This window comes from Heliangelus exortis, chromosome 18 (genome assembly GCF_036169615.1).
Source record: "Heliangelus exortis chromosome 18, bHelExo1.hap1, whole genome shotgun sequence".
Lineage (NCBI taxonomy): Eukaryota > Metazoa > Chordata > Aves > Apodiformes > Trochilidae > Heliangelus > Heliangelus exortis.
The window spans coordinates 7,661,758-7,676,012 of NC_092439.1; the positions used below are offsets into that span (position 1 = coordinate 7,661,758).

The window sequence follows — 14,255 nt, forward strand, 5'->3', positions numbered from 1 at the left end:
GCTTTTGCTGATATTTTCTATCATTCTATGCTGATTTCAGCTGAGATTTGTGGTCACAGTTTTTCTTATTTCTGTTTGTTCCTCTACAACATGGGTAACTTCCCTCCAAGATGGTATGAGAATTACCATGAGCAAGAGACCTATTCAGTCATTAGTGATAACACAGCTATAAAGAATTCTTTCCTGTAAGGACACTTACTCATCTAAGTATATCTTCAATGTGATGAGGTCATTTGAGCATGTGTGTCTTCAGATCTGCCCATTCCAGTGCAGTCTCCTCTCTTTACATTATTAGGCTGCTAGGCCATTGTAGCAGTGATGTATGTGATTGTTCAGGTTAAGAAGGGCAGTAATTGGACATAAAATTCATGGTCTAAGGAGTCCTGTGGTATTCTGTTTGCAAATCTTTCCAATATATAACTTCACTGTAAAATGCCCTTGGAGATCTAGCATTGGATCCAAGACTGACTTTTCCACTTACAATAAACTGGGTCCAGATTTGTGTGTTTACTCCTATAAGGATGGATTTCTTTAAGTATAAGGTGTTTCTTAAATACTGTTGTTTTCCAGAGGAAGAAACACTTCTCTGGATTCTGTTGTAACCTTAAGTTCAAGGACAGTCTTGCAAATGTGCACGATTCACTTAGAATATTTGTTCCCCCTCATATAACTCAGCTATGTGCATCTAGTCTATAGGCCTTTTTGACCCTATCTAATTTTACTTTAGGACCTGTGTTATTGCCTGATATTTCAGTATCATCCTGAGCCTTCATGGTTATTTTATGCAGAGCTAGCACATTCATTCTTATAGTGGTTTTGTTAGGTCAAACCTGATACTTGTAGGTATCTGCTGCTTCCTTTTCTTTTTAAATGAACTTCAGCAAAAGTCTGCAGCCAAAGTCCAAATCCTCAGATGCTGAAAATCTGCATAGCTCCTTTGAGTTAGTACAACCATATAAACTGAACAACTGCTCCCATGACATTAAATGTAAGCTAGAGGGATGCACTAATTTTACAGTGATGCAGAAAGAACCCAATTAGCAAAGTGAACAAATATGCTCAGAGAAGACAGTTATGTAATTCATCTATTTTGGGGATTAGCCATCCCTGAAATTCTGAAAAAGGTAACTGGGTTGGGCTATTTATAGAGTCTGTTCCTATAGTTACAGCACAGATGCTAGAATGGAACAAAAACAGCTCGAGTTATCTCCTCTGTGAACCTTAATAATTTAATATTCTCACAAATATTTATAGATCTCTCACATACAGAGATTTAGGGGTCTAAGATGCTACTACTGCCTCAGCATCTGTTTGCACATTAGTATGCCCTATTTCCTATTAGCTTTTGACTATGTCTTTGTTTTTCAGGTCACTTGTTTTACAGAGATATGCAGAGTCTCTTTGAAAGGAGTTTCTCACTGTATGAGAGAGGAGAAGGGGACTTGGGAAAACTAATTTTGGGAAAACTAATGCAGTAATCTCCTAAATTATTTTTCTAATTTCACAAAGCCACTAAGGGATGATGGCTCATAATACTTCCTTTACAACCTGTTTTCTAAGATGCATTTGTAGGATGACTGTAGAACTATGAATCCTGTTGTTACGGCTACAAGATGACAAATGCACAGAAGAATTACTAAAAATATTCAATCCTTACCCAAATACTACACAATCTTGATGTCATGCAGAATAAGACAACTTACAGAAGGGAAGGAGCAGTTTGTAGCAGGATAGTGTAGGTTTAGGCTGCTTAGGATAGGTTCTGCTTATTTATATATATATATATATTTTATATATTTTATATATACATTTATATATATATGTACATTTGTCTATATGTATCTTTTATTAAATAGTGAAAAGCAGTCGTTTTTTTTGTCATTTTTTTGGCAAAGGAGACAAGAGAAGGAAAATTTTTACAAAAAGTCTAGAAAATTACTGGTCAATAAAGATAGATTAAAAATATACATATAATGCAAATTAAATCCATGTATTTTAAGCATAAAATTCAACACATTTTTTTGTCCTTAGGAACACCATTATTAGAGGGTCGGCATCTTCTTGCTTGTTTGCATCAAACCTAGCACAGTATTTTCTTTCAAAACTCAAACAAAACAATTTTTTTTCCAGCTCTTAGTGTTTCAAGTTCTTCAGCTGACTATGGACTAGGATTTTTTCAGAACATTCACTGGATTGAAGGAAAGGTCTGAAATGTCATAATTAATTTATAAATTGTACTTATCATTCCCATGAGATTTAATCAAGCTCAAGATTGCTTACTTGGATGCTATCTGCTTATCTGCAGTGACTGCAAAAAATATGGGAATATGAACTTGAAATGTCTTTTCAGTAGAAAGGATAGAAAACTACGTGGCTACCTGCATAAAACATGCAGACCTTCATTGTTCCATCCAGTATCATCCTGAGCCTTCATGGTTATTTTATGCAGAGCTAGCACATTCATTCTTATGGTGGTTTTGTTAGGTCAAACCTGATACTTGTAGGTATCTGCTGCTTCCTACCTCCTACTTTCAGGATCAAGGGGACACTAATACCTTATTGCTCAAACCTTTTTTAGTAGATGCCTTTGCTGCTTTTAAAATGATGATTTTATAGAATGTGGATATATGTGTCTGAGTGTGTAGGTGTATGCTGAAGAGACTTTCCTGAATCCTGAAATCTTGAGTGAGGTCCTTCAGACTAGAAAGGGAAGGGGCATGGGTTTTAGATGAAACCATGTTTCAGTGTTAGATGGATTTCCCTCTGAGATTATTTGTGCTCTCAAAAGTGGTCTGTGTGGCTTTTCAGGGGTGCCATCTTGGTTTCAAGGGTGACAAAAAAGAACACAAGCCCTCATTCAAGCTCCAATTATATCACACGCCATTAAAAGGGAACTCAAGCCTGCACAAAGTATTTTGACCCAAGAATAGGCCAATAAACACTATATATGTAATAGGCCAATAAGCATTATATATGTATGTGCATGTATGTCTATATTCATTTGCACATACACATAATTCAATTTTGCATTCATCTAAAAAATCTGATGATCCACAAGCAGTTCTGAGCTCTGTACCAGCTTCCTGTCTACTGAAAATGACATAAAGTACTGAATTATTGAATATAGTAATGAACCCAGCAAAACACGATGCTTCAGTGTCTGAGGACTAATATCCCACTGAGTAATTACTGACTGTAAAATAATTTATCAGAACTTTTAAATCTGAATGAAAATCTATACTTTCACACAAAATTCTACAAATATTTACATATTTAGTTTAAAATTCACTAACAGTGCTTTAGAAATGTGCCAATATGTATGTGTTGGAGCTAATCACAGCTTTTATTATCGTTTATGATTTACAATGGCACTTTTTTTCACTGACCACTGAAATATGTCTCTGGAGAGACAAAGAGATACCTCATCTTCATGACTTTCCTTAACAGCCATTTTAACATTCCTCCAGGCTGCTCTGGGCTGTTTCATCAAGCTACAGATTCTTCTCATGAGAGAGAGATGAGGTAAGCTGGGGTCTACATTTAGGTTTGAAAACAGCCATGTAATGCTGTGTGAAATTCTATGCAGCCATGGTATAGCATGGCATGCAGAGAGCAAATAGTCATACATTCATGATCATATCAACAAAGTCTGGCATGTCTGTGACAAGTCAATAGAGAATGATATCCATCCTAAATGGATATCCAGTGCTATCCCTGATAAACCAAATAGCTATGTTAGATAACGTGGCTAAGTTACACTGAGAGCAAAAGGAGGTGTCCATTCAGACATTGTCTACATTTCACTTCGTCAGTGAATACCCTAGAAATAATCTGGATCACAATTATTATTACTCAGTACAGTTTATCTCCCTAGATGAGCAAGTCTACTTGAAGTCGGTGGCTGAGTCTGGAATCTACCAGCTTGGGCTCTCTCTCTCATAATTTTCTCAGTGATATTTGCATTTAAATCTGTCTTTGCCTAAATGTTTATAGTCTAGAAACAAACATCATCAGTACTTACTTTCCTCAGAAAGAAATCGGGGAGATTCAGGAACACTGTGATTCTCAGATTAAAGATATTACATGACTGAAAAATGTGGCAAGCAACTATTTCCAAATTCACATTTGCCAGTAGCTGCTAAAAACATATTATGAAGCAGAATGGACACCAACTAAAAATGTGAGAGGCCACCTTTTGATTTTCTGAAGTCCTGTACTTTTTGATTTGAAGTCCTGTACTTTTTTATTCTCTAATTGGAAACTGGTATGTGGTCAAAGCTTCATCTAACTGGAAGAACCCAAAAAGCACCTGAAGATACCCAACACTGCTTACATAAATTGTCAAACATGTTGCTGTGGTATTTGAAAAGCCACAAATCTTGTCAATCAAATGAAGTTCTTGAGAGTTTACTGACTGTCACTTTGGATCTTCACTGTGTCAAGGCAGAAACATTCCTTGGACACATTTAGAAAGGTTGCCTCACCAGTCATCCTGCATGTCACCAATTACTTTTTTCCCTCGCTCAATACTCTGCTAATATTCTCTTAGACAAAGTTGCAGTTAGAATGCATTTTATCTGGAACTACCCACTGGAAGAAAGTGGAAAAATCCTGATTTTGTAAATAGCACAGAGCAAATTTTGACTGCCATTCTTAAGCATTAAATCTAGAGGATGAAAATTTCTGTAGGAATATTAATACATCAGATTACATAATCATTTTTGTCTCTTAAGAGTATGACTCCAGAAAACTCTTTGCATATTCCAGTACTGTACCTCAGGATGTGCTTAATTTAAAGATGCAGTATAATATTTTTCTCTAATGAAATGAATAGAAAATACGAAGTAAATTACAGAGAATTCAGAATTTTTAGAAGATGGCCATCACTCACCTAGCTGGGTGTAAAATCTGTCTAATTGCTTTCCACCTGTTTTCAACCATGGAATCTGATTACACTCAATGGTGCAAATTCAACGTAGGCAGCATGTCACCTGCAAACAAAGTAACACAGATTTTTTTTCATGCTCAGCTGATTCAAGTATCTGTACAATCTATAAGGGAAGGTCATGGAAGGGTAGTTCTATGCCTGATAAAGAAAAAGTCTTGTCAGAGGAAAAGGCTATGGTCAGCTCTTCCCTCTCACACTGTAATTCAGTCTTCTTCAGCCTTCTTCCTCATGTTGAGAAGTGCCATGCCCTTGTTTGGTATCTATAATGCCTCATGGCATAGAAAAGTCATTACTGCAATAAACTCTGGAGTATATAACTTTATTATCTCATCTCCAGTATAATGCTGTGGGGTTTTAGATGATGACAAAAGCGAACATTCAGTTTGAGCTTTGACCTCGCCTGAGACAGTTTGTGTACATGATGAAATAACCACAAATTTGAATAAGTCTTCCAAGCATTATTGCATTTCAATGTCTCATAAAAAGTTACACACTCTCATTTCTTCCTCTCCCAAAGAAATTTCAGTATTGATAACACAACACTATCAATCATTAGTTTGCAATCAGTTTCTGAATCTGTTGCCTTTTTCTTGCAAATACCTGAAACATTTTGTGGTTTATAGTGACCTATTCAGTTGTAGCTACTGTTTTATGCATTGACTCATTCAAAGCATGCTGGTTTTAGAATAAGAAAACTCAGAATCCATTGTATTTGCCCCCCTACTATTCCAAGAGGAGACAAAATTGTCCCCTGTAGATTAATCCTCTTTTATAGGCACTAGAAATGTACCCTCACTAGTAGAAGGTAATTTTCTAAGAAACTTGTTGGGTTTTTTTTCACCGAGCTATTGCCATTGCATTTATATACACAGTCTTATACCTACAAAGGGTCATAAAATGCCTTTTCATCAAGAGATATTTTTTGTTGTTGTTTCTTTCCATTATATAATTTATATAACTCATTTTTGCTGTAGTGTCTCTAAATTTGGGTAGTCCTAAGCCTCCTACTGAACAGCATTTTGGCAAGTTTCAGCTCTGGTTTCCTGGGTTTGACTCCTGAATTAAGTAGTGCTCAAAGTCATCTGAATTTTTTAAGGGATGCTAAAGAAAGAGAAAAATTTGAATTTGAACATGAATCTCTATTTTTCTGAAACATTAAAAGAGCACAATACCACTTTCAGCTCATCGTTACACAATGGATATGCTGTGTCCAACCAAAAATGTACACATTTACAGTATTTTATAAAAGAACTACATTTGGTCCATCATCTGTCATTCCCACATTTGATATGCCAAATTTAGCAGATATGGATGATATAGGATAAGTTAATAGGAGCTGTATTTTTGAAATCACGTAATTTCTCAATATCAGGGATAATGATAATAAAATACTATATTTTCTGTACAGAAAAAATATACTATGAGCTGTACAATATTTATTGTATTGGCATCTTCACTCATCTGAGGCAAATAGTGCAATTCTAATTTTTCTTACGTATTTTTTTACATGTGAATATTCTTAAAGCATCAAGTTTAGCCATCTTTCTTTGAGATTTTATGTACCACCTCTTTAGTAACTTAGATTTAAAATGGTAATGAGTAAGGAATCCTATTTCAGAGTTGTTTAAAAGATTAGGTATGCAGCAAATAAACCAGTTAAAATTACATCTTGTTTAAGGGCATCTGTACTGACATACTATAAGTTGCCTGAAGTGAATTAGGTATTTAAATTATAATATTATACTCTGGTGTTTTCTGTGTCTCAGTTTTATTTAAAGATGCAGCCTTGGGGTCTCTTCAAGATTTACATGTGAGCTGTAAGGGATACAGCTGCAACTAAAAGAATAAAGTTGGCAATTCAAGTCTGCTAACACTCATTTTGCAATTGTTACTAAGAGCTCATTAACAATTTTTGTTATCAGTTGCTGCCAGTCTGTATGGCAGTAAGATTTTTTTGTATACAGACACTAGATTGTCTAATGCTTGTCCTTTAGTTAAGGCTTTACTGTCATATACTTGAGGTCCCATATGAATGTCAGGCCTCTGTAAAAATACTGCTTTGAGGCATTGCATATGTTTGTTATGGTAAAATCTAAAAAAATTGAGATGTTCATTATCAACTGTGTAAGGATTTTTCATATCCTTTCCTGGCATGCCATGCCCATTGCACATTTTTAGCCACTAAAGGCTTCAGGTATCCCTAGTGGCCACATCAGACACAAATCTAACAAAAATTATCATCCACATAAGCCTTTGCATACTTTCTTTTTGTATAAGTGAAATTATATTGACAACTGACAGTTGGAAGCCCTCTCTACCCTGTTTTTTTGGGCTTCTTTAAGTGCATTATTTCTTTACTTCTCAGTTTACTATTTACCAATGGAACCAAAAGGTCTCTTCAGAGACTTTTGGAGTTTCTGGTTCTTCCCTTCCTTTCCCCTAGAGAATACCACCTATGTAAATCAATATATAAAATCGTTTTTACCTCTTTGTGAAATTCTACCAGTATATATATCATAACTGAAAAAACATTCACGGTAAAAGCAATTACAGCTTCCAAACAGTGTCTTAAAATGTGTGCATGTAAACTTGTGGGTTTTTTCCTGGACAAACATGCTGGAGGTCAGAAGGAGTATCTAATAGAGGAAAAATATCTTGCCCCAAAATAATCTTTCTTCATACATATGGGAAAGTAATGATTGATTTAGACATTTCACTTCTTAGCATGTAGGCAGATGCTTTTCCAAAATTTATAAAGCACTAACTTATATTGCAGCCTCTTCAAATGCTTCCATTTTATCTAGTGCATGTGAGAGATTCAGAGATATTCATAGGTATATAGGTATAACAGAGTAGTGAGAATCTAATACTGTATTTTAACAACTTTTCAATAAAAATATAATCCTCTCTCATCTTGGGGCTTCTTATCCTCTCCAGTATATTCTTTCAAAGGAACCATAGTATCTAATCTGAAGTTACTGCTCTTATATTTTAGATGTTAGCTTTTCAATATTTTGTTTTAATCCTGCATTTGTAAATCACTAGCTTCACTGATAAGTTTTACCTGCCTTCATTTAACAACACAATGTTTTCTTTGCAAATATTTCCAACAGCTTCAGAGATGATGTTATCATGAGCACAAATCTGTGAGTAATATGGAATCTGAATTTAAAAGTCAAACTTCTTCACAGCTACCCAGGACACTTTCTTTTTGCTGAGACCTTTCTTTTCCTTGTAAATGCCAAATTAACAAAAGCATCCGAGGGTGGGTACGTGAGGGTCAAGAGGGTGTGTGTCGAGAGTGACATCAACTGAGACAATAAAAGGGCTTCTAAGTTACTTAGAAGCTCTATTTAAAAGGTACATTTAGGGGGTCCACTAAACCAATTCAGTAGTCTTTAAATATACTTGACATCAAGAGACAGTCATCTGCCGACATACCCAAGCCAGAAATCTGTTTCAGATACTATCTGGTAAGTACACTCTATTTGATTTCCAAGTTCTGCAGAAGACTTATTTAGAAAATGTTATTCCTGATTCCTTATTAATTTTTACATTGCTTCTTTCCAGACTATCTTAAAAATAAAGTGAATATTAGCAAGATCCAACTGTTTCATTATCTGAACCAAATTGCTGAAATTATAAAATCTAAGATAGTTAGAAATGCTTGTGAATCAATATGCTTAATTTGTAACATTGGGTTAGATGCACTGCTGGGACCACATTCACACTAAGATATCATGTAATAAATGCCTTCTTTGGCCTAAGCTAAAGCTGCAGAAAGTACTGCAAAAATATCACTGTGGAGTTTTCTATTTCTTAAGTTTCAGTTACTCTGTATCAAGTTTCTGAAGCTATAACAAAAAGATGCCTTTTCTAGCTGTCAATACTGAAAATACAGACTAGAAACTGGTATTTGGACTGTCATTTCTGCCTGTTGTATCATCACCAGTAATAAATATTTTTCAAATATATCCCAAGTGGCAGTTTTGCTGATGATGTACAAAATAGAGTGCAATTCATTGTGGTGATGCAGGATTATTACTGAAAAAAATGAGGGGTGCAATTCTGATTTCTCATGTATTTAAATGGAGAATAACATAACTCAGCAGTTATGCCTCTAAAAAATTGTGAAGAAAAGTGTTAGCCTCTTCATTCTGAAGAAAATGCAAAAGAAATCAAAAAAAAGAACAACACTTTTCACCAGCATAGCTATGTAAAAATATTTCAACATACTTGAAGCATATAAAGTATATATGATTTTTTGATAATAATAATATTATTGGAAGAACATGGTGCTTTTCACCCAATTATCCACTAAGTGGGTACCTGCATGATAATGATACAGGGCAACTAAGGCTGAGCAAAGTTCTTAGACTTGACTATGAATGAACAGGAATTTGCTCATGAAATTAGTCTTAGAACTACATTGCTTATTTGCATTCCTTGCTCTAAAATATTAAAAAAAAAAAAAAAAAAAAAAAAAAAAAAAAGTAGTTTTCAAAATCAAAATCACTTTTCTGAGATCTTTCTTCAACTTTTTTTCTAAACTAAATCTCTTTGGTGTTAACAGAAATTGAAATACAGATTCACACATGTATTATTTTCTATCTTTGTAGACAAAATGACTTCTATTAAAAGTCTGGCCAGAACTGCCATCATTTTATATGCCATATGCTTTTTCACAAACTCTGATGGAAGACCAATGATGTAAGTACATTATTATACGCTTCCAAAGTTTTGAGGATGATTTTATCTATTCTTGAGAACACGACTGATTTGTCTGTATGTAAGTTTATGTACGTGCCAGTCCTTCTGTCCCTGCTAGCTCTACTGTTCACAGAAAACTATGACTGAATAAACACCATAGTTTAATTCATCAGTTACTTTTTATCAGATAAGCCTTAAGGTCATCTACAACATCTAAAATAAATGATAAATGCATAGTCAAACAGTATGGTCATAAAAATGGACAACTTCCTACTTTTTGATGCCTTCTCACTAATATATCCATTACCAATAACAAATCACCACCCATCTTCTTTTTCTCCAGATGTTATTATGAAGAGGTAGGTTCTACAGCTCTGCAATGTGATAACTCATAAAAGTTCCCAAACCCGGGTTTTTGAATTAAGATCTAGAATTCAAGAAGGGCCACTATCAATCTCCTTCTTTGCTTTTTGCACAGGAAAAGATCAGTGAGTGAGATGCAATTAATGCATAATCTTGGAGAGCATCGACACGCAGTGGAGAGACAGGATTGGCTTCAGATGAAACTGCAGGACGTGCACAGTGCCCTGGAGGATGCCCAGGGGCCTCGGAACAAGGATGAGATTGTCCTGGGTGAGATAAGAAGTCGGAGGCTGCTCCCCGAGCATTTGCGGGCAGCAATGCAGAAGAAATCCATCAACCTGGACAACGCTTACATGGATGTACTCTTTAAAACAAAGCCATAATGAAAAAAGCCAGAGCATTATGTCTGCCAAAGTAAGCATGTGTCTGTATATCCTTGATCAAGTAGGGCATTTATTATTATTTATTCAAAATGCAATAAGGATTAAAGGCTCCATTTAAGACTGTACCCCCATGAAGTTAGACATCTCACAACCAAATAATAAAATGTTCACCCGTTCACAGTTCACCCGTGAAATGCTAATATCTGGGTTTTTAAAAATAGCTAATGTATCTTAGAAATTTCCATCAAAAAAAGAAAAAGAAAGCCAAAACAGTAAGAAAGTTGAAAAATCATTTTGGACCAGTTCTTCAATTTGTTCATGCACAGCATTTGTATACAATCACTAGGCCTGCTTGTGCTCTTAACCAACAGTTAATAAAAGCAGTAAAACCTGTCTCCAGAATAGCACTGTTCTGCCTAGTATTAAATTTTGTTTAACTTTGTACTAATGCAACTATGTAAACTTAAATCCACTTTGTTTTTAAAAGAAGGCCTAAAATGAGATGAACACTAATTACATAGCAAAACCTGGATTATATTAATTTAGGATTAAAGAGTGCAAACACAAAAAAATGAGCAGGAACGCAAAGCTTAAGATGAAAGTACAACAGGATAAAATTAAAACAAATGCTGTGTGAAAAAGAAAAATTAAATTTTGCAAAATACTGAAATGAAGAGAAGGTTTGATTACCTCCCCCTCCTCGAAAAGATGATAACCTATAATTTACTGCAGAAACAGTGAAAGCAGAGATAGTAGCATGTATCTAAGTATGGCCCTAACTACAGAACTGGGAAATTATTCTATACCAGACAATTATATTGTAACAAAAATCTTGCAATATATGTTTTTTGCCTTGTATTTTCTCCGCAAACTATCTCTGAATTTATGTATATTATGTTAGGCCTCATGTATAAGTATTTTTGTATGCAGGACCGGTGGCTCTCATAAACAAAATTACTCATTTCCATATGCAATGTTTTGTCGATCTGAGATCTCATTTTGCCTAATTCCCAAAATGAGAACCATCAACATGGAGAACTCAACCTGTGAGAGGAACAATTAGCTGAAATGCATTCAAACTCAAAGCAGGACTCAGAAAGAATCAGACATAAATATGGATGGGAAAAAATAAATCATGAAAGCAGTAAATTATAAAAGCAGCAAACAGAAAATTCTTTTGAATGGTATATGCAAGTATATGCTTAAGATCCTCAATCACTTCTGACTAATAAGAATATTTTCTCAGTAGGAATAACGTTGGCAGATCTTAAACCTGGATGAATTGCTGCTCTAACCCAAAATATCTGTATCTCTGTTCCCACAGTTTGTTTGATGTCTAGCATGCCTTGGGGAACCTAGTAGAAAACTCACAAATCACTACAAATGTAAACACAGTCTGCTGGAGGCTAGAAAGGTACTTGTAACTAGTGAACTGTAGTTCATAATCTGGCCTATACTTCTATTAATGTAAAGGTCCTGATGTTGCAAGCAGATAGAATGCCTGTGCACATCAGTGTGCCCCACACACAGGCAAGGGTTCTATACCACTTGTCTACTTGTACAGTCAGGGCCTTCAAGTGCACTTTCTATTTATTCTTTTATCAGACATATGTGCTAACTTAAAGAAATAAAATTGCATTTTTGTACCTATGTCTCACTTATGTATTATCAAATAAAGTGGACCAAAAGCTCTTGGACATTATTTTAAAGCATAACAACTGACTGATCTGGACTATTCTGATACAGTTTAGCCTTTGGGGTAAGATTATTAAGCCATTTTGTAATTCTAACTAATTACCTACTGCTGGTAATTTAACTGCTAGTTGTTTGGCTTTCTTAGCTGCTTCTAACTTTGTTGTAAATATTGCTGTTTAGTTTTGCTCAGCTCACTGTCAAGCAGCACGTAACATCTGACTCCTTGCCTAGTTAGCGCATTCTGACAGCTTTTGTGTGGGGTGCTTGGCCATCATTGTTCTACTGGTGGATTTCTAGAACTGTGTAGTTCATCTCTGTAGCTATTGTTAAAGGATAGAAAAAATAATTCATTTCAGATTCATGTTTTGCTGTATTCTGTAGCAAAGCTTCTCTCTTTAGTGGGACACTTTGTTCCCTTGCCCCCTCCTTCCGTCCTCTCCCCAGTGTACATAATAAGGTGTTCAACTTGTCTACCCAATATCCCCCCCCGAAGCAGTCAGATCTAATGTACTAGGCAAGTCCAGAGGTGTATACTCAGTGAATTAGATTACTATTTAGGTGTCCCTGGAAGATATAGAAGAAGCACCCAAGAGGCATTGGCTGCACAGTTCCAGTCTCTGGAATCCGACAGCAAATTTTTTCACTTCCTCCACCAGAGGTTAAGTAAGAACCCCTCCTCAAGGTGAATCTATATCCCATTAATCAATAGGATATAGAATCTTGTTCCCTCTTATCTGCATGTTTTCTCTGGGAGGGAGGTCTGGTCCAACTGTGTCTTAGAATAGCATTTTATGAGACTCTGAGAAGTTTCCATACATGGTGGCTGATCTTCACAGCAGGGCTTGCCTCAAAATACTCTCTGTGCAACCAGGCTGGCTTCCCAGAGTGCACAAAGGAGAACAGATAAGCACTTGAAAGTTTGAATGGAGAATTGCTCTCTTCATCCTCCCTAATTCTCTCATTCAAATATGCTTTAATACACATATTGTGTAGCATTCTACAGTCTTTTCACCTGATGTAGAAGTCAAGCTCTGAATCTATTGAATAACGATGCCATTGAGAATATCTTAAAAGAGTCAAATGTTGTCCATAGACCCGAATACAGCTGGGGCTTGGTATCATTTTAGTATTCCCACATGCAGAGTGCAAAGGGATTCGTATGAGCCTAAAAACTGTGCCACATCAGTACACCCAAGTTGCCTACAGCGTGGAACGTAACAGTTTTGTGAGGGTTTTGGGAACAAAAGGCACATCCACTAACTATATTCCTAAATGGCCTACAAGAACCTGTATAACCTACAAGGATATACAAACCTAAAAACTGTAGTTGTAATTTAAATCAGGAATCGGTTTTGAGATGAAGGTTGAAATAACATTCTAGCTAAGATGTAATATATCCTTTGGCTTTTTCTTCTGTGACAGGCAGGGCTGGACAGATGATGCAGCCAGAGTACCAAAGGGTCAGGACTGGGGGCCCGGGTGCTGGGTACCTGCTGCCGTGTAAACCCGGCAACGCCGGTTCCTCAGAACATTTGTGTGTGAGCACCGACAGAGCTCCATAGCGGAAAGGGAGCAGCACAATTACCATCCCCTCAGCTCCACAGGGGAAAGCCGGGCTGGCTCCCCGGGCTCACCTCTGCCACCGCTCTCTCCTCAGCGGCGGGCGGCAGGCGCGGGGCCGCTCTTCCCGCCGGCGGGCGGCGCTCGCTCCCCAGCACCGCCCCTCAGCCTCCCACACAGACAGCCTCCACCTTCAGGCGGGGCTCCCCCTCTTGCCCGCACGCCCTGAAGAGGCGACCGGACTGATCGCCACCTGTCCCCGGTCCGCAGCGCGGCAGCGGCCTCAGGCAGCCCCAGACTGGGCTCTCCGCCAGCCGCCGGCACTCCGGAAAACCCCCACCCGCCGCGCCGGCCCGGCCCGCCCTTAGCAACGGCGTCGCCTGGCGCCCCGCCTCGCCCGCCCCCTGCTCCGCAAGTCTCGAGAGATCTCGGCGGCGCCGCTTTTTCCTCCTCTGCTCGCCGGGCGGCTCTCGCGAGAGGTGTCGGCAGCGGCGGCGGTTGCCGGGCCTGCGTGCGGCCGGTGGCAGCGGGAGACGGAGCCTCGGCCGCGGCGCCGCGCGGGTGAGTGGCGGGCGGAGGGGCGGCGGAGGGACCGG

General features: G+C 37.5%; 2 protein-coding genes and 1 long non-coding RNA gene across 6 annotated transcripts in view; 2 read left to right on the forward strand and 1 right to left on the reverse strand.

Moving 5' to 3' along the window:
* LOC139804760 (uncharacterized) overlaps nt 1-14,085 on the reverse strand; it is a 28,270-nt gene extending 14,185 nt beyond the window's left edge. The window contains exons 1-2 of the long non-coding RNA XR_011729524.1: nt 13,734-14,085; nt 4,892-4,991 (exon numbers count right to left, since the gene is read on the reverse strand). This is a non-coding gene — a long non-coding RNA (uncharacterized lncRNA). The remainder of the gene's footprint in view (nt 1-4,891; nt 4,992-13,733) is intronic.
* Nucleotides 9,564-10,404, forward strand: PTH (parathyroid hormone). Its single transcript, XM_071762651.1, has 2 exons — nt 9,564-9,658; nt 10,137-10,404. The coding sequence occupies exons 1-2, from the start codon at nt 9,573-9,575 to the stop codon at nt 10,402-10,404; spliced, it is 354 nt and encodes a 117-aa protein (XP_071618752.1). The 5' UTR covers nt 9,564-9,572.
* Nucleotides 14,075-14,255, forward strand: part of BTBD10 (BTB domain containing 10) — a 28,801-nt gene continuing 28,620 nt past the window's right edge. For 2 of the 4 annotated variants that reach the window (XM_071762307.1, XM_071762309.1), the window contains exon 1: nt 14,075-14,220. The gene's annotated coding sequence lies outside the window, so the exon portion shown is untranslated. The remainder of the gene's footprint in view (nt 14,221-14,255) is intronic. The other 2 variants (XM_071762308.1, XM_071762310.1) reach the window with 2 other exon arrangements.

Coding starts and splice junctions, on each gene's coding strand:
- PTH (XM_071762651.1), top strand. CDS start 9,573: ATGACTTCTATTAAAAGTCTGGCCAGAACTGCCATCATTTTATATGCC. Junction 9,659..10,136: donor TCTGATGGAAGACCAATGAT/GTAAGTACATTA, acceptor CTTTTTGCACAG/GAAAAGATCAGTGAGTGAGA.